Raw genomic sequence first — 18,905 nt, 5'->3', positions numbered from 1 at the left:
TGGGTTGTTCATTAGAATGAAATTGCTTAGGGAGGATGCTTCAAAGTCCTTGGGGAAATGACCTTTCTTTTAATCTCTCTTACGATTAGAGATGGGCATGAACAAAAAACAAACCACAAACATGATGTTCATTGCCATCCACGAACAGGGACTCACAAAAAATCACGAACATGGCCCTGTTCACAAACATGTTCGTGGTTGGCTGTTTGTGGGGGCCAGCAGGCTTTCCTCCAGCCATCATCCAAGTCAAGATCCCTACTGCACCACTCCCAGAAACCTGACCTGAGCAGGCAGCAGGAAAGGTAACAATAATAAATAATAGCTTGGCCCAGAGCCTGGCAGCAGCCCTGGAACTTGAAGGGGTAGATCCCTATCCCACCACACAAAGAAAATTCAAGCTCCAATGCACTCTATCAAGATGCCAACAGCAACTGTCTCTCTCCCTCTCCACTGTCTGCAAAGTCAGATCTGGGAGCCCCCTCCCCCTGCTCTTTGCTCCCTTGTAACAAATTTGGAGCTCTAGAGTTGAAAGGAAGACCTGCCTATCAAGCTAAATTGGCCTTAGATTGGGGTTTCCAGGGCAACAGCAGGAGTTCAGACAGCGTTCCGACAATCCCTGCCTACGTTGCCAAGGGAATTGATTGCAGGTGCCAGACTGTCTCGCTTGACGAACAGCAATGAACGAGTCTTGCAACGACCACCTGTTCGTTTAAAATGGGGCCTCACAAACAGCTTGTTCGCGAACAGCAGATTGGGCTGTTCGTGGCTTTTTTTTGTTCATATTGCTGTTCGTGCCCATCTCTACTTACGATGGGCATTGTATGATTGACAGATGAGTTGCCTTGCATTCCATTGCATTCTTGGCATGACTGCTGTTTGATATTGGTTAGATGCAGACTCCATCTTTTATTTCTAGGCCCATGCTGAGACAGGATGGGGATCAAAAATGGGGGGCCCTTTTTTGGTAAAGGCCCCGGGGGCTACAATATAGTCCGTTCTCAGCATTTTACCACCAGTCTTTCCACATAAATGGCTCCATTGCTTTATTTCTTTTCCATCATGCACTCTCATCCCAGGCAGAGCCTTCCAAAATTTCATGACAACATGCTGTTACAATTGCAGTTAGAATTATGCTTTCTTTGATTTCTGGCAAACGTTGTTTTGGAACCTATGCAGTTTGGGTCTCAACATTACTAAGGCATTCCTAAGGGCTGCTCGACATCTATTTTACTTATGTCCTTGGTTACCTACTCGGTATTTAACAAGCTGCTTCTTTTTGTAGTGTTGGAGATCAAGTGATTTGTTTATGGCATGACTTGTTTCAGGATTGGCCTCACACCCACAATATGAGCTGGTGAAGCGTCAGTGCACAGGCTGCCCAGGAATGATTTCCTTCTACATAAAAGGGAAACTTGAGCATGCCACCACCTTTCTCAAAAACTTAAAGGTAAACCTTCTGAATGTACATTGCCTTTGAAAGAAGAACACTGGTCGAATCCACATTACTCATTCTAAGTCTCATGTTCCCTGCATTCCCCACGCAATCCCGAGTGCCGGTCACATTACCTCATTAAACAGACACATTTCATTCGCATTTCTCCCGAATATGTGGTCACAGGTTTTCAACGGGAGTTTCACGGTGGCTGTGAACTGGCCAATGCGCAATTTACACGGTTTTTGTAAAAACCACCCCCCTTCCTGTCTCTCTGGCCGTTCCGAGAGTTCCTATTGGCTGATTCAACTTGCAAGTGCTCTGTAGTCTGCAAAAGACTGTTTTTGACTTCATAGCATTGGATTTATTGATTATGCTGTTTCTGAATCAAATCTGGTAGTTTGAAAAATCATTTTGGGGTGAATCTGTCCTCAGAACGGACTCGCGAAACTTCCTTTTTAACTTTTTTATTTTTTTTATTTTATATTACTGTAATATCGAAATTATGAAATATTGAAATAATGACACTCCAAGGAAGTGAAACTTCAGTAAAATTGAGGCACTGAACTGTCCTGCATAGGAAATGCCCACGAAAGCTTCCCACATGCTTCCAAATTTCCAAAAAAGAAACGGGAGAGAGCCATCAGTGCTGTCAGTGGGGGAAAGAGAGGCATCATTATCTTCAATGATGTTTCTTTATAAGGCAAGATCGAAATAACGGAAAAGTGCGCTCAAAATTTTTTTTTAAAAAATGGGCGGGGAAAAAAGGTCCCGCCCAAAAATGGTTTTCGAGCGGCCGTGTGACCGGAGGGACGTGCGAGAAAGATGGATTGGAAGCAGGAATGTGAACAAAGAGGAAAAAATCGCGGATTGGAGGCAAACGGAAGATATCCGATAAACATGTGGGTAATGGGTGAATGTGGATTCGTCCACTGAATTGCCACCTGGTTAGGGGTTGAAGAAGTGGCTAATCTTTTTGGGAAGAAGCTGCCTATGTATTATGGAGCAAATGTAGTTATGTCTGGCATCAGCAGCTAAATGATATAATTATGGGAAGTGGCACTAATGAGAGGGAAGGGAAAGGATGTCTTAGAATTAATGGGAACTCTTCATTCAGGTATCTGGTGCTTGCCTAATACTTTTGAGCAAGTCATTCCTTTTGGTGCCAACTACTCCCTAATTTTGCTCTGCAATTATGAATGGAATTTTGAAAACAGTGGCGCTTTAGCTGATGTAACACCAGCTTACTGTTTTAAAACTGCTTAAATAAATGTTTTGTCTTCAAAAGACTCCCAACAAATCAGAGTTGCATCCTTACACATCACCAGAAAGGCATTGCCTTAAATACAGCTGTGCATTTTGTATGTGCTTCCTTTTTCTTAAGTGTCAGCAAGGTATTATTAGGTTTGTGCCAACTGGCATTAGACAGATTTGCACCTGTTTCAGCAAACTTGTTCAACACATTAGAACCAAATTAACAAAAACGAAGCAAAGAGCTCCCTTTCTACTACAGGAATAATGGCTAATAAAATTGTCTCATCCAGAAATCCCTAAGAGGGTAAGAGAAATGATATATTTCAGTTTATTAACAAACCATACCAAGGGCTCCTGGCAGGTAACCATATGCTGATGATAAAAACCCAAACTGGTCCTAACTGTGTCTATGACTATTAGTCTATGGCTAATAAAAGCCAATTTAGTCCTCTCCTAATGTGAGTGGATCCTTTGTTTGGTGTAGTGGTTAAGAGCGGCAGTACTGGAGAAACCGGGTTTGATTCCCCACTCCTCCGCTTGAAGCCAGATGGTTGACCTTGGAGCAGTCACAGTTCTCCAGAGGTCTCAGTTCCACCTACCTCACAGGGTGATTGTCATGAGGATAATAATAACACACTTTGTAAACTGCTCTGTGTGTGGCATTAAGTTGTCCTGAAGGGTAGTATATAAATGAAATATTATTGTTCTTTTTGATTGCAAATCACTTTTAAATGTCCTCTCTGTAACAACTTCTCCTCTGTTTAATGTATGAATTTTTCATACATTTGATGAAGTCAACTTTGACATACAAAAGCTTATGCTGGAAAAATTGTTGTTAGTCTTTATGGTGCCACTGTATTCCTTGTTTTATTTTTCAATGACAGTATCTTGCACCACTCTATGTTGGGAAATTCCTGGAGATTTCAGGGTGAAGCCTGGAGAAGATTTGGGGAGGGGATCAAACTCAACAGGGTATAATGCCAGAGAGTCCACCCTCCAAAGCAGCCATTGTCTCCTGGAGAACTGATCCCTATGGCCTGAAAATCAGTTATAGTTCTGGGAGATCTCCAGCCATCACCTGGAGGCTGGCAACTCTACTTCCAAAAGTTGTCTAAAGTCAGGCATGGCAGACCTCTGAGAAGTCTCTTTGTGTACCTGATCTCGGCCTATTGATAGTAGACTCAAGAGGATGTTCTGGCCTATCTCTGTGTTCATGATAGGGCCCAAATGATTTCTTAAGACTGCCAGATCTAGGGATTCATGTCATCACTAACAACTTGAACTCAGCCCAGAAGGTAGAACTAGAAGAAATGTAATTCTTAAGGCCTCTGACATAGTGAAAAATGGAAGTACAAAAATGCCCGAAAATCACACCCCATTTCCACATGAAAGCATCTTCAGTCTCATTGCTTGTAAGGTCTTGCCTGTGAAATTATAGCAGAAGAGAGGACAGCTTCCATGTCACAGATGTTGTAGCATCCTGTCTTTATCAAATGGAGCTAAACCATCAGCTCTGGTCCTTGCATAATGGCAAGCGCCTGTGTCTGCAGTTACTACTAGGCAACTGAGTGGTGCAGCTGGGGCTCTGTGGGTCCATCCAGGTTCATGAGATAAGGCTGCTGAGACGCTGTTCTTCTTTTCTTCTGCCTCAGCCCCATTATCTAGAAGTGTATCTCTGTGCAGGGCTGCTGTCAAGTGTAATTTTCATGGTCCGACTCTGTGAGAGAAGCTGAGTTTTACCAAGCTTTTCTCGGGCATCTAGAATACTTTCTCATAGTCAGGTGAGAAGCGTCTCCAGACATAAATCTTACCAGATGCATCTTTTACTATCTCATTGGTTTCAGATTTTAAAAAGTGTATCCTTTTGTTGTTGATACATCCTTATTATTTTTTCTGCCCAAATACTTATTGCTGTGCCTCTCAGCTGCACCTAAATCTTCTTAGGTTTTTATTCTTCTGGGGGGGGAGGGGTTAAATAAAAAGGTGAATGTTTGTTCAATCATAATGTTCTGTATTTATTTCTCTAGCTTTTTACAGTGGCTGAAAGTCTGGGAGGATATGAAAGTCTGGCAGAGCTTCCGTAAGTAAAGTTTCATCTGAAATCTCTGTTGAGATTAATATGAATTTTTTAAAATATAAACAATTATAATCTGGTGAACATAAGATTAATTTATCACAGTATTTTGAATCCCTATTCCTATGTCTTCAGAGAAACAAAAGAAAAGAACATGCTTTACTTAAAACTAGCTGTACAAATAGGGGGTGGTTTTTGCAAAGTAGAAAACCTAAAAAGACAGGGTCTGCCTAGTGGGCTACAGTCTAATTTGCGGATTCAGCTCATTATTGTATGCGACTGAGCCTGTCCTCTCCTACCCCAGTAGAGAAATACAAAATGTGCCATGTCTTACGGAAAAATGGTCCAATTATGCCATAAGATTTAGTTTAAAAAATGTAATATATGTAATTCAGGAGCACCATGGTGGAACATATGAGGACAGAAGTTGGGGGTATAAACAGGGCTTTTTTTCAGCTGGAACGCGGTGGAACGGAGTTCTGGCACCTCTTGAAAATGGTCATGTGGCTGGTGGCCCTGCCCTTATCTCAGCGGCGCAGACGGCTATCTGAACTCCCCTCTGTCTGGAGATCAGGGGCAGGGCCACTGGCCATGTGACCATTTTTGCCAAGGGAGATTTAAGCTTTTAAAAACCCCTCCCTTGTTCCAGCTGACCGAGTGACGTCATTGTGCTGTCCTGAGTCCCACCACTGAGTTCCACCACCTCTTTTCCCAGAAAAAAAGCCCTGGGTATAAATTTTGTAAAATAAAATAAGAAGCAAATTCAGAAGGAAGTTATCATTTCCTGGCAAATAGTAATAAGCTACCATAATGTGATTTCCTTTCTTTTCATGAGAATTCCAGAAACTGTGTTTTGGCAGCTGTCTTTGCATTCTTTTTAAGTGAAGGAAGGCCAATCAAACAAGACTGTCCATGCACTCATTTCAGTCTAGTCTAGTCATGGAAAGACAAAATATCTGCAGTTTAAACACTGAACACAGGAGGGTATACTTGGCACAGGAAACTCAGTAGCACCCCTTGACGACAGTAATCAAGAAAGCAAAAGCAGGGAACCTGCAAGGACTTGTAGGGGACATCTCATTTCCCTTCTCCCATTCTTTTTCTTTGTCTTCCCTGAAAGCCCCCGTAGCCTATCGCCCCCTTTCCTGCTTTCTTCTCTCCTTCCTACCCACCATCCAACCGGCCTTTGTTGATATCTAAGTGTCAAAAGCCAGTGTGCAGAGGCTTTAGATCAGAACGATCAGTATGACAGGTAGACACATCAGGTGACATAGAGTCAGATGGTTAACTCAAGAGTCAGGAGACCATGAAGTGAATGACTCATCTAAACTCATGCATGTATCTGATTGGGTGTCTACATGTATAAATAGCTACCATGTACAGTATGGTTGGGGCTTCTTGCAAGTCCAGGTGTAGGCGAAGCACTTTGTCTCTCTGGACTGTAACCTGTATATATTGCTCTTAATCCACCTATAAATAAATTGTATTATACACCTTTACTAAACAAACAAGGTGTGAACTCTTTGTGGATCCTCCTTAAGCTGGTGCAGTCACGCTCAATACACACTATTCAACAGGGCTATGGGCCCAGATAGACTGCGCCAAGCTGAGGAGGCTCTACTGAAGTAGAGACGCAGCAGAGTCGGTGGTGGATGTTGGCACCTTACGGCCGCGATCCGTCGGAGGAGGAATTATTGGCGGTGGAAAGTGTCAGTGACCAGGAGGAGGAGGAGGCAAACGAACTCCCTCAGACCGGTGCAGAAGCAAGTATGGCACAGAGTACGGTCGTGTTGGTGGAGAAGCTGACCTCCATGAACTACTCCATTTGGTCGTTGCGTATGGAGCATTTTCTAAAGAGAGAGGGGCTGTGGAAAAGTGTCAGCAACCCCCCAGCAGCTCCCAATGATGTAGAAAAGATTGCAGATGAGCGTGTTTTAGCTCATATCGTGCTGGCTGTGGGAGATGACCAATTGCTTCACATCAGGGACTCAGCTACCAGTTCAAAGGCCTGGGAAGATTTGAAGCTGATCCATGCCAGAACATCTGCAGGGTCATTAATTATGCTGACACGTCGCCTCTACAGACTTGCTCTCAAGCCGGGGGAGAGCATGCAGAAGCATATAAACAGTTTGACGGAATGTTTCCAGCAACTGGCTGCTCGTGGAAAGCCCACGGAGGACTCTGATAGGGCATACATTCTGTTATCAAGTGTGCCTGATGTATATTTTCCTCTTATTGCAAGCCTTGAGAGCCTGGAGCCAGATAAACTCACTTATTCCTATGTTACGTCTCGTCTTCTTGAGGAAGAGGCTCGTGTTTCAACATACGGAGGCTGGCATTCAAGGACGGAGCAACGAGCAGACGGAGGGGCCCATCGAGGGATTTCAGCCACTGACGGCGGAGGAGTTGCTAGCAAGCAGCGGGAGGTCACCCAGTTGTCAGCAGCAGCCGTGAGAAGATGTTACAGTTGTGGCTCCACTTCTCATCTTCGTCGCTTTTGCCCAGACAGGAGAAGAAAACAACAGAAGCAGAAGCAAGGACGTGTACAAGAGCCTCGGTTTCCGGATGAACATGTGAGGCTGGTCACTGCATCTACTGCAAATACGTGTTCCCAATGACTATTGGATAGTGGCGCTACTGAGTCATTCTCCCGATCTGAGGAGGTGCTGTATGATTTACAACATAGCAACCTGCAGTCTGTATTGTTGGCAGATGGGAGAGAATCTTCAGTGAGTGCTATGGGAACTTTGCGGTTTACAGCTCTGGAGGAGGACTTTGCACCTGTATATTGTGTTCCCTCTTTGGACCATAATCTGTTATCAGTAAGTAGGTTGACCCAAAAGGGGTTTGAGGTCCGGTTTGTGGGGGACAAATGCCAAATAAGCAAAGCTGGCAAGGTTCTATTGAATGGGGAGCTGAAAAACAATGTTTATATTGTAGAAAATAGGCAAGCAAAAGCTGACACGGTTACTAACAAATGTAGTCATGACAATTGTGTGCATTTATTGCACAGGCGTTTAGGGCACGCTAGCTTTGGGGTTATAAACAAAACTCTAACACTCCTGAAGGGAGAAAAGGTATCAAGCTGCTCAGAGTTCCTAGACTGCACTGTTTGCAAAGCAGTCAAAACAAAGGCATTCCCTGTAGCTAAGAAAAGTGGCCGGGTGTCTACAAAGCCACTTGAATTAATTCACATGGATCTGATTGGTCCATTCCCCAAAAGCCATTCTCAAAATTGTTATGCCCTGGTCCTAACGGATGATTTTAGCCGGTACTCATGGCTGTATGTTATGAAACACAAGTCTCAAACTTTTGATTTGTTTAAGGTTTGGGCAAAAAGGGTACAAAAACAGTTGGGGCTGGACATAAAGGCCATCCAGTCTGACCAAGGGGGGGAATTCATGTCTGTAAAGTTCTCTCACTGGTGTGATAAATATGGTGTATTGCACAGGGTAGCAAATACAAGTGTGCCACAAGAAAATGGTCTGGCAGAAAGGCATGGTGCCATTATACAAGAAAAAATGGCTGCTATGTTAGCTGATGCAAATTTGCCAAAAACTTACTGGGCTGAGGCAATTATCTGTGCCTGTTATGTGGTAAATCGTCTGTGGTCCCGTGCCGTGAATGAAATACCTTTTAGGCTACTTTTCAACAGGGACCCTAATCTAAAATTACTAAGGGTGTTTGGCATGACTTCTTGGGTGCATATCCCTTTAAAACAGCGGAGAAAAGGGGGCCCAAAAGCCTCTAAGATGATATTCATTGGATACCAGAGTGGCATGAAGGCCTACAGGTTTACCAATGAAAACAAAAAGGTATCTTACAGCCGCTCCGCCAGTGTATGTGAACTTGGAATTTGGAAAAGGCTTCACGGGTATGAGAGTGAAAGCCAGATTGCATTGCCAGTTACCGATGAAATGCCTGAAACAAGTCCAGAAGGGGACGTGAGTGTGAAACAGGAGATTAGTTCTCCAGCCAGGCAGGTAACACAGGACACACAGAGGTCTAGTCCTATACGTGTGTCCAGTCGTCCTAATAAAGGTGTCCCACCTCAAAGGTATGGTTTTGAAGCTGCAGCAAACTGTGTACTGGCTAAAGAGCCAGCTACTTATTCAGAGCTTCTCACTTATGAGGGGGAAGAGAAAAAAGCGTGGCTCGAGGCCATGAAGGCCGAATATCAGTCTCTAACTGACCATGAAGTGTTTACAGTTGTACCTAAGCCAAAAGACACAAATATTATTGGTTGTAGGTGGCTGTATAAGGTGAAACGACTTCCCTCAGGTAATGTGCAGAGGAAAGCTCGTTTGGTAGCCCGTGGTTTCTCTCAGGTACAATTCCAAGACTATGACCAGGTATTTTCTCCTACTGTTAGGCCTGAAACAGTAAAGTTAGCTTTATGTAAGGCAGGGGCTCAACACAAAAACATAGATCATTTTGATGTTTGTACAGCCTACCTCCATGCTCCTATACAGGAATGTTTATACATGGAGCAAATACCAGGGTATGAGGTGTCAAATAAACATATGGTGCTCAAACTAAACCGAGCTTTGTATGGGTTACGTCAATCAGCATGAGCTTGGTTTCAATACCTGTCACAATCACTAAAAGCAGCAGGTTTTGAGCAGGGCAAAGGTGATGCCTGCATATTTACAAAAATGGTAGGAGGTTCAGAAGTCCAACTCCTTATTTTTGTAGATGATATATTGTGTATACATGAAACAAAAGAACAATTATGTTGGTTTAACCAAATAGCCAAGGATATTTGCAAAGTGAAACATTTGGGTCCTATCTCCAACCATTTGGGAGTGCAAGTGTCAAAAACCCAGGACGGTTTTTTCCAACTGAATCAGAGAGATAAAATTACAAAGTTGCTCTCAGAGTATGGATTAACTGAAGCACATGGTGTGTCCACTCCTATGACTACAGGGTATATCAGGGAGCCAGATGATTTTCCCTGGGAAGATGTACAGAGATATCAGTCATTGGTGGGCAGTCTTTTGTATCTCTCATGTTGGGGCCGTCCAGATATAACACAAGCAGTCAACATGCTATGCCAAAGGTGTGCTAAGCCTTTCCATAGGGATTGGATAGCAGCAAAACGCGTCTTAAAATATCTAAAGGCTACTCTCAATTTCTCTTTGGTTCTAAAAGCCACTGAACCTATGCAGATCACTATGTTTTGTGATGCTAGTTGGGCAGATCGCCCTGACGGTAAATCCACTACAGGACTAGCAATATTTGTAGGAGGTGCTCTCATTGCACATAAGACATTAAAACAGTCTTTGTTGGCACATTCATCTTGTGAAGCAGAGTTCGCTGCCATGAGTCAAGGTATCTTAGAGCTGGAAGTAATACAACAGCTCATGTCTGACATGAAAATGCATTGTGCAGTACCCATTGCTGTTTATGGGGATAATACAGCAGCACAACAGTTAGCCCAAGATGGTGGAATCAAAACACGCAGTAAACACATCTTAATCAGGTATTTGAACGTAAGATGTGCTGTAGAGCAAGGATTCATAAGATTGTTTAGATGTACATCTGGTGACAATATAGCAGACATGTTCACTAAAAGTCTGTATGCTGTACCATTTGAACGATTATGTGATGCCTTAAACTGCTCTCATACTGGCTTGGAGGAGTGTTGATATCTAAGTGTCAAAAGCCAGTGTGCAGAGGCTTTAGATCAGAACGATCAGTATGACAGGTAGACACATCAGGTGACAAAGAGTCAGATGGTTAACTCAAGAGTCAGGAGACCATGAAGTGAATGACTCAGCTAAACTCATGCATGTATCTGATTGGGTGTCTACATGTATAAATAGCGACCATGTACAGTATGGTTGGGGCTTCTTGCAAGTCCAGGTGTAGGCGAAGCACTTTGTCTCTCTGGACTGTAACCTGTATATATTGCTCTTAATCCACCTATAAATAAATTGTATTATACACCTTTACTAAACAAACAAGGTGTGGACTCTTTGTGGATCCTCCTTAAGCTGGTGCAGTCACGCTCAATACATACTATTCAACAGCCTTATCTGCCCCTCATCTCCAGCTTTTTCCTCCTACCCTCCCCAGGCAGCATCTACTATGGCCCAGTTAGTTGTGCAGTGCCTGCTGCCAGATCCAACCGGTTGCACTGTGGGAAACCTGCAAAGACTTCTGAGGGGCACCTCACTTTCCCCTGAAACCCCCTACCCATACTATTCCCCATTTGCTGCCTCCTGGCAAATCCCATATCCTCACCTTTCCTCTCTTCCTTCTCGCCCACCAACCTACCTACCTCTTATCTGCTCACCCATCTTCAGATATATTTTGTATTTATTTTTATACCCTGCCTGCCTTCCCATGGGGGACCCAGTGTGGCTTGCATCATTTGCCTCTTCTCCATTATATCCTCACAACAACCCTGTGAGGTAAGTTAGGCTGAGAATGTGTAACTGGCTGAAGGTCACCCAGTGAGCTTCCACATCTGAAGAAGGGCGCTCTGAAACACGAAAGCTTACACCCTGGAAATCTTGTTGGTCTTTAAGGTGCCACTGGACTCAAATCCTGCACATCAGAGTGGGGTGATTCAAACCTACATCTCCCAGATCCTGGTCGCTGCACCACTCTGGCTTTCTTGGGGTGGCTGCTGTTGAACAGTAGCAAGCAGCTGAGCCTATATAAGTCATCAAGTTTTCTAGTGGTTGTTTCTAGGCCTGGCCCAGAGGAGTCTTTGATGGCTAAAACAGCCTTGAAAAGTTCCTACCTCCTACCCTGCTTTTTACTGACAGGAACCAAGTCTTGAAGGTTGGCAGTACAGTGGTTGCTTAGCAAGTCTCACAGTGGCCACTGCAGAGCACATTTCTTAAAGGTATCGGTTAAGCTCCCCGCCCCAAGTTTTCAGATCTTTCTACAAACTTGGGGCTTTTTCAGCTTTGTAGAGAGATCTGTCTTGTCTGTTCCTGGTTCCAGTCTCTGGAATTATCGATAGATCTGACCACATTGAGAAGTGGATATATTGATATTTAAACAAAGACACAGAAGAGATTGAAAGTGCTAAATAAATACTTGTAAACTTGTAAGACTGTAAATTACTCTGATTTAAAGCTGATCTGACATCATCATTTGCCTACTTCAGAAAGAGGGAAAATATATGGGGTAGTAAGGAGTGTCTGTTTTTCCTTGTGTGTTATGTCTAGCAGCCATATTGTACCTGCTGGTTTACCACATTTTCCTGCTCTGTGGGTTAGACTGGAAAGAATACTTTCAAATTGTTATTACATTCTGTCATCTGGTGGAATGGTAAATCATAGACGCTGAAGTAAATACAGTCATATAGCCCATTCCCACCCCAATTCAGTCATTGTATCCCTGATTAATATTCTCTGTATGAATGAATAATGTTCTAAATTTACTCTTTTCATAATGGTGTGAACATTGGTTTAGTGTCTTCATTAGACATTTTCAGAGTTTATATTGTCATGTACTAGGAGCATATGCTACCTTGGAGTCTCCCAATGTGTCATGCATGCAGTCACCATTACATGTGAAACAAGCTCTCCAAATTCCTCTAGCTCATGATCAAGACCACTAAGTTGCCAGATGGTGGAGTTGTGAATTGGTCCGCCTTCTCCCCTTTGGAGCTTTGAGAATGAGGTTGCATAAAGACACAAACATCACTTTCAGAAAATGGGGAAGGATGATACCACACAGTCTAGTGGAGTAGAAGAACAAGATTCAGGTCCAATAGTACCTTAAAGACCAACTAGATTTCCAAGGTATGAGCTTCTGAGAGTCAAATCGCCCTTCATCAGACACGAGGAGCAGAAAAACTTACGTGGCTTAATGATGCAGGCGGAGTGTCAGTAAGGTGGACATAATACATGTTGTAATTAGCTTGATAGAGCATGGGTGCAAATTCCAGAAAATTAATGTCTGTAGGGTGAGAAAAATCAGGTGTTCCAGTTCAACTCTGGGGGATCCATTATTCCAAACTTGCAAATAAATTCAATTTCAGCAACCTCGCCTTGTAATTTTCCTTTGAAATTTCTGTGCTTGAGAAATGCTACTCTCAGGTGAGAGATGAGATATCCTGGAAGATTAAAATGTTCTCCCACTGGTTTTTGAATGTTGTGATTTTTGGTATCAGATTTATGTTCATTGATTGTTTTGCAATGGGACTGATCTATTTGTCCAGTATAGAGGGTTGAAGGAGATTGCTGACACTTGATGACAGCATATATAATGTTATATAGCTGACATGATATAGCTGGAGATACTAGGCCCAGTGATTGTGTTGTTGGAGCGAATATGGGGGCACAGTTGGCATCTTAGTTTATTGCAGGCCCTGGTCCCAGAGTTCGTGTCCATGTTAGGAAGTGCATTGTTGTGAGTGAGGAGTTGTTTAAGGTTGAGGAGATATGTATGGGCAAGAAACGGTTTGCCTCCCAATGCCTGTGAGAAAGCAGTGTCATTGTCCAGTATAAGTTGCAGGTCATCAATAAGGCATTGAGCTGAATTGAGCTGGGCACTGTATGGGAACTAAGGCTGTGAAACCATTCTAAAAGCATCTTCACTATAGTCCAAATGCAAATTTCTCATCCCAGGTTAATCTGTGAAAAAGGCATTTCTGCAAGTTGTCTATGTATGGCACTGGTTGGCAGTCCAGCCCCATGATATCACCAAGAAGATTTTTCTGCCATTCCAGACAGATCACGAGAGGAGCTTTGCTCTTTAAAAAGGGAGTTGAATGAAATGACAAATAAATAGTTTAACAAACTGATGCCTCTCTTATAAAAAGCTAAAAAGCAAACTGTGTGCCTAAGGCAAGCACTAATGGCTCTTCCAGTGTTTACTTTGCTGGTATGGCTGTCTGTATTTTCAGTTGCAAACCTGTTCTTGGTTGTGAAGCATCTAATGTGAGGTCATTTTTTATGATGCCTGTCTTCACCCTCTGCTGTGTTTTTTTGCCAGCAGATTCTGTGCATACTGAGCCAAGGTTCATAGAGTCAGCTGCTTCCCTGCATATAGTGGCATAGCAATTCCAGACTCCTAGAGTATGTGATCTACGGTTTTCAGGCAGTAGCCTGACATGACCCCAAATGTTAGCCTGTGATTGACTAGGAACAGACCAATGAATTAAGAATGCATTCGTTCCTATCACATTTTGGGGTACCTTGTTCTTTTTAAATTGTTATATGTGTGGCAATTGCATAGTCTGTATGTTGCTTTTTTTATCTATTAATCTGGTCCCATGGGCTGTCTGTTCTTGTTCAGTGCCATCATGACTCATGCGTCCATTCCAAAGGCAGAAAGAGAAGCCCTTGGAATCTCTGATACGTTAATCCGCATGTCTATTGGCTTAGAAGACTCGGAAGATTTACTGGAAGATCTAGACCAAGCTCTGAAAGCAGCAGTAAGTCACTTCCAGGATTGAAATTTCTTTCCTTCTTTTTAGATCCCTTAATCATATTTTCAGTGAGTCCTGAAACCTCTGAAAAGTTTAGCTGAGCAGATAACGTAGCGAAATGAAGTAGCTCTGTAAAACTCCGTTGCATTTATTTTATGTGCAGGAGCTTAGATTTAAAAAGAATAAAAGAATCACGCCCATATCAGGTGGATATGACTCATCTGATATGCATATAATTTTTCACGTGTATACAACTTCCTCTTGCAATATGCACCTGGTAGACCAAAGCAAAATATTTTTGCAATAAGCCCATACACTTTTAATATTGTAGAATATATTTTGGCCTTTTTATGAATAGCAAGAGATTTGGCTTTAGAGTTCTCTAGGCTTCAGATAAGACTTGTCTGTGTGAACACATTCCACAGTGTATATTCAGGCAGGGTGTATGTACTCTTCCCCTAAATGCACACATACTATTCTACCAACACACTCACCTGACCTGTGCACTCATGCATGTATTCACTTTCCCTCCTTCACACCAGTGTTCCCTCTACTCCCTGCCTGGGTAGAGACTGCCAACAGATCTAGTCTATTCAAATGTGGCCAGTTTTCACTCCGCTTCCCAAGCTATCATCCCTGCTCTAACTGCATTGGCCTCTTCTCTCACCTCCTTCACTATTTATGGAGTTCATCTCCTGATGTTGAAAACACTTCCGCTAGGTGGGGCACAGTGCAGGTTACAATATTCTTCCACCACCTATACCTTTCCACTGCTCAGTTTTTTCTCTTGAGAAAACCGACAGGCGGTAGGGACCCCTCCTGGTACTTTATATATACTACTTGGAGTTTGTCACAAAATACCTTATGAGAGTAATAGCAACCAGGAGATCTTGGAATAAGCCCCTCACCAAAAATGTGTGTAATTTTCATGATGATTCCTTTTCTTTGCAAAGTAGCCAAAATTACCTTAAAACACAGTATGCGTTTGGCTGCTGTCTTCTGTATGATTCTGCCTAATGACTGTTCTTGTTTTGATGTAACTGAAGAAGGCAGTGAGGAGTTGGAAAGCTTAACCTGACGTATACTGTGCTTTGCACACCAAATGTGTCACTTCTGTGATATTTCAGGCCATGAAAGAAAAATACTAATACTGTTCCACTTGTTTTCTCTTATTACAGTTTCCTGATTATAAAGTCCGCAATTAGGAGACTCCATTCCTGTGCCTCTGTAGTATAAGGAAAATGAACCGATAATCTGTGCTACTCACGAATTTTCCGTGATTCAATTTCTTCGAAATGACCATTTATCTTTAATGTTTTGAAAGCAAGCCAACTTTAAGCGGGACCCTTTGGACATCATCCCATTGACTAAGCCTATGCCTTCTATCAGCGTCTTGTTCTTGGAGCTAAAACAAAAAAGGTCACCATTCTTTCCAGAAGTAAATCTGAGGTGACTGTGATTCACACTTGGAACAGGGCATCTAGTAATGTCTGAAGATATTTAAAATAGTTCGTCATATCTGACCGTGCTAAAAGGATATCACTATGATATCCTTTTGTTCATTCTGCTCCTCCTTGTCAGGTTGTTGAATTTTTAAAAAAATGTTCAGAGCTGCTTCAGATGCAAAAGGTGATGTCAGATAAGTTCCTTCGTTGGTGTTATTTCTCTCTTTTGTGCAATCTTGAAAAATGAAGCAAAATCAGTTGCATGGTACTGTATGCGTTGGCCTGGGATCAAACTTTTATAAGCAGAAGGAGCTCATGTAATTTTCAGCTTTCCTGCCTTCTCCTCGCAGACCCCCTCCTGAAAATCCTCTGAGGCCCATTCCACATGGCACACTTTAAGCACACAATACTGAGTATTCACTCTGATCAGTGGTGAATTGGTATGGGCTCGTAGCATTCTGCACTGCACGATCTCGAGGTGATTTAGTGTCTGCTTTCTTATTCCAGACAAGTTGAGAAGTGTTTGTTTCAAGCTGCCTTTTATGCTGGCTGGAGCTGATGTCATGTTTTTTTTTTTTATTTCAGAGCATGCGTAGTAACATTGCATCAGAGCTCAGTTTGTTCACCACCACCTCCTTCTCTATGCCCGTGTATTTGCTGATTGGGCAGTCTTGTGCCCACCAGTTTTTAATTTTCAAACATGAGCCCCAGTTGTCAAGAAAGGAAATAAAAAGTAAACCCAAGAAGTAATCAGTGGGTAATATGGATTGACATCAGGGAACAGGACAAGTATTGTGCTTAAAGGGGTAGAATGCAGAAACGTCTCACAGCTTTGCGACTCTCTCCTAGTTAAAAGTGTGTGTGTGGGAGACTGGATGTTCATTTGCTTGGGGCGTGTTTCAGGCTTCTCCTAATGCTAAAGAGGAAAACAATAAAGATGTGTGTGGAGCGGTGAGGAGGGAGGGAACAGTTTTGGCAGCTGTTGAGGAGGACGCAGCGCTACAATCCTCTGAAAACTTTCCTGTGTGCCAGCCAAGACTAATTTTTTAGATTAAGAATTAAGAGATTACAAGGACTATTACTGCAGTAACGGTTCAGCATTAATACCCTATTTCTTTGATTTAAAGAAAAAAAAGGAAAAGGAATTTGGAGAGCTGAAGAGGGAGAGAGCGGTTTCCAAAGCCATTTGAGAGAGGAGGACGCAGCTCTATGAACCTTCTCTATAATTTCCCTGTGTGCTAGCCAAGACTTAGGAGGAGTTTTTTAGATTTAGAATTTACAAATTAGAAGGAATATAAGTGCAGTAACATTCCAGTGTTACTGCCCCTTTGCAAAAGAAAAAAAATGGCAGAAAAAAGTTCATGGAACTGAGGAGGGGGCGTGTGGTTACTGGCAAATAGACCAATCAGCTCCTGGGGGAAAGGAAGGGGAGGACAAGAAGCCGAACAGGAGTATGGTGCTTTTTACAGACATAACACGCTTCAGTGTTGAGTAGGCAGTGGCTTTAAAAATCGTGGAATGTGCACAGGGAGAAAAAAACGGATAAAAGATGGACAAATGTCATATCTGCATCCCATGACTTCCTTGCACATGTGGAACTCTGGAGAACATGGGAAGCAGAATAGGATACAAAATGCTGTAAAATGTCTTGTGTAGAAAGGGCCTGAGGGAGTTGGGATCAGGAAAAATCTCTCTCCTCCTCTCCCCAGTCTTCCATGAGCTCAGCAAAGTTTAACTCAGTGGAGGCTGCTGTGGGGGGTGGGGAATGCAGGGAACATCCACAAGCAACCACCTTCCACTTACACAAGTTTTGATCCAACACACTGTGTTTAAAAATTAAATCTGGAATATACTTTGGGGTTTTGTTTTGAAATTGCCAGTATATATATATATATTTAATTATGCAAGTTGTATCTTTTGGTTACAATACTTGTTTTTATTTTGGATAATTTTAATTTTGTATAAATCTGTTGTTCCAGGATTTGAGGTGAATGAACTATAGTCATAAGTAATAATAGATTTCCTGTTGATTTCCATCACTCATAAATTAAAGCAAAGTTGATTTGAATCCAATTTTTCTGAAGAGTAATTTTGAATCATGAAACAAGTGAGCATTTTGGTAAAAAGAATATACAGACTTTCTTTTCCCAGACACTTTTTCTTGCTGCAAGATCCTTTTTTGCTATGTGCTTAATACATTTTGGCGAAGATACTAGATTTGTAGAAATCATCATTAAAATAAGAAATCAAGCCAGTGTTTATTCTGCAGTATTTTATTTTACAGGCCAGTTAGCTTGTTTCAGGTAAATTCGTAGAAACCATCATAGAGAACAGAATTATTAGGTGCGTAGAGAAACAAACCTTGCTGAAAGAAGTCCTGCCTCACCAGCCTTTTAGAGTTCTTCGAAAAGGTTAAAAGCATGTGGATAAGGCTGATCCAGTAGACATTATACAGTTGGATGTCCAAAAGGCTTTTGATGAAAGATTTCTGAGCAAACTTTACCGGCATAGGATAAGGGTATAGATTTTCATAAGGATTAAAAATTGATTAAATGCCTGGAAGCTGACAGTAGGAAGAATTGGATAAAACCTTTGGGCACTTTCAGATTGCAGCAAAGAGGAGCAGTTAACTATCAATTCCTCAAAGACCAAAATTCTTGTCTACACCAAAAGATTTATCAAACACAGATGGCAGATTGATGATCATGAGATCAACCAATTCAAAGTGTTCAAATATTTAGTAGTAGTTTTCTAAACATCACAGTGGTCACAGTGACTAAGGTTCTTCTTCATGAAAGGGTGATCTAATATATCATGTGCAATTAAAATCTTCCAGGGTAAGCTCTTATCCCAACTCATGTACAGCTCACAGATATGCATATACAGTGATTCCCACAAACTAGAAGCAATTGAATCCAAATTCCTCAAGTCAACACTTGAGATGCCTCTCTGTGCACCTAACACCCTTCTCAAAGTAGAGGAGGGCTGGTTACACTCAAAGCATATAGCGGGTTTCAATCCATATGGTTTTGGTTCACGCTAAACTCTCCATCCCCCAGGACTAATTCTCTTATTTATTCATTCATTTATTTCTTTGTCATTTATAGACCGCCTTTCTCACTGAGAGTCGAGGATTACACAGTGTGAGATTAGTACAGTCAATATCAAGAACATTTCCATAAACAATGCCATGGAGTAAATGGATACAAGTTCACAAAGACATAGCATCAGGAATCCAGTACAACATAGTGGTGAAGTCTATGGTTCCTAACTCGTTAGCGAATCACCTGAGATCCCTCCCTACAA

At 42.3% G+C, this 18,905-nt stretch overlaps 1 protein-coding gene across 1 annotated transcript in view; it reads left to right on the top strand.

Annotated features, from left to right (window-relative positions):
* Positions 1 to 17,667, top strand: part of LOC129329652 (cystathionine gamma-lyase-like) — an 86,975-nt gene extending 69,308 nt beyond the window's left edge. The window contains exons 9-12 of the mRNA XM_054979179.1: positions 1,326 to 1,447; positions 4,714 to 4,766; positions 14,022 to 14,160; positions 15,333 to 17,667. Coding sequence (XP_054835154.1) covers positions 1,326 to 1,447; positions 4,714 to 4,766; positions 14,022 to 14,160; positions 15,333 to 15,359 — 341 coding nt within the window. The 3' untranslated portion in view covers positions 15,360 to 17,667. The remainder of the gene's footprint in view (positions 1 to 1,325; positions 1,448 to 4,713; positions 4,767 to 14,021; positions 14,161 to 15,332) is intronic.
* Positions 17,668 to 18,905: the final 1,238 nt, after the last annotated feature.

Source organism: Eublepharis macularius, chromosome 5 (assembly GCF_028583425.1).
Source record: "Eublepharis macularius isolate TG4126 chromosome 5, MPM_Emac_v1.0, whole genome shotgun sequence".
Classification (NCBI taxonomy): Eukaryota; Metazoa; Chordata; class Lepidosauria; order Squamata; family Eublepharidae; genus Eublepharis; species Eublepharis macularius.
This window is presented reverse-complemented; position numbering and strand designations above follow the sequence as displayed.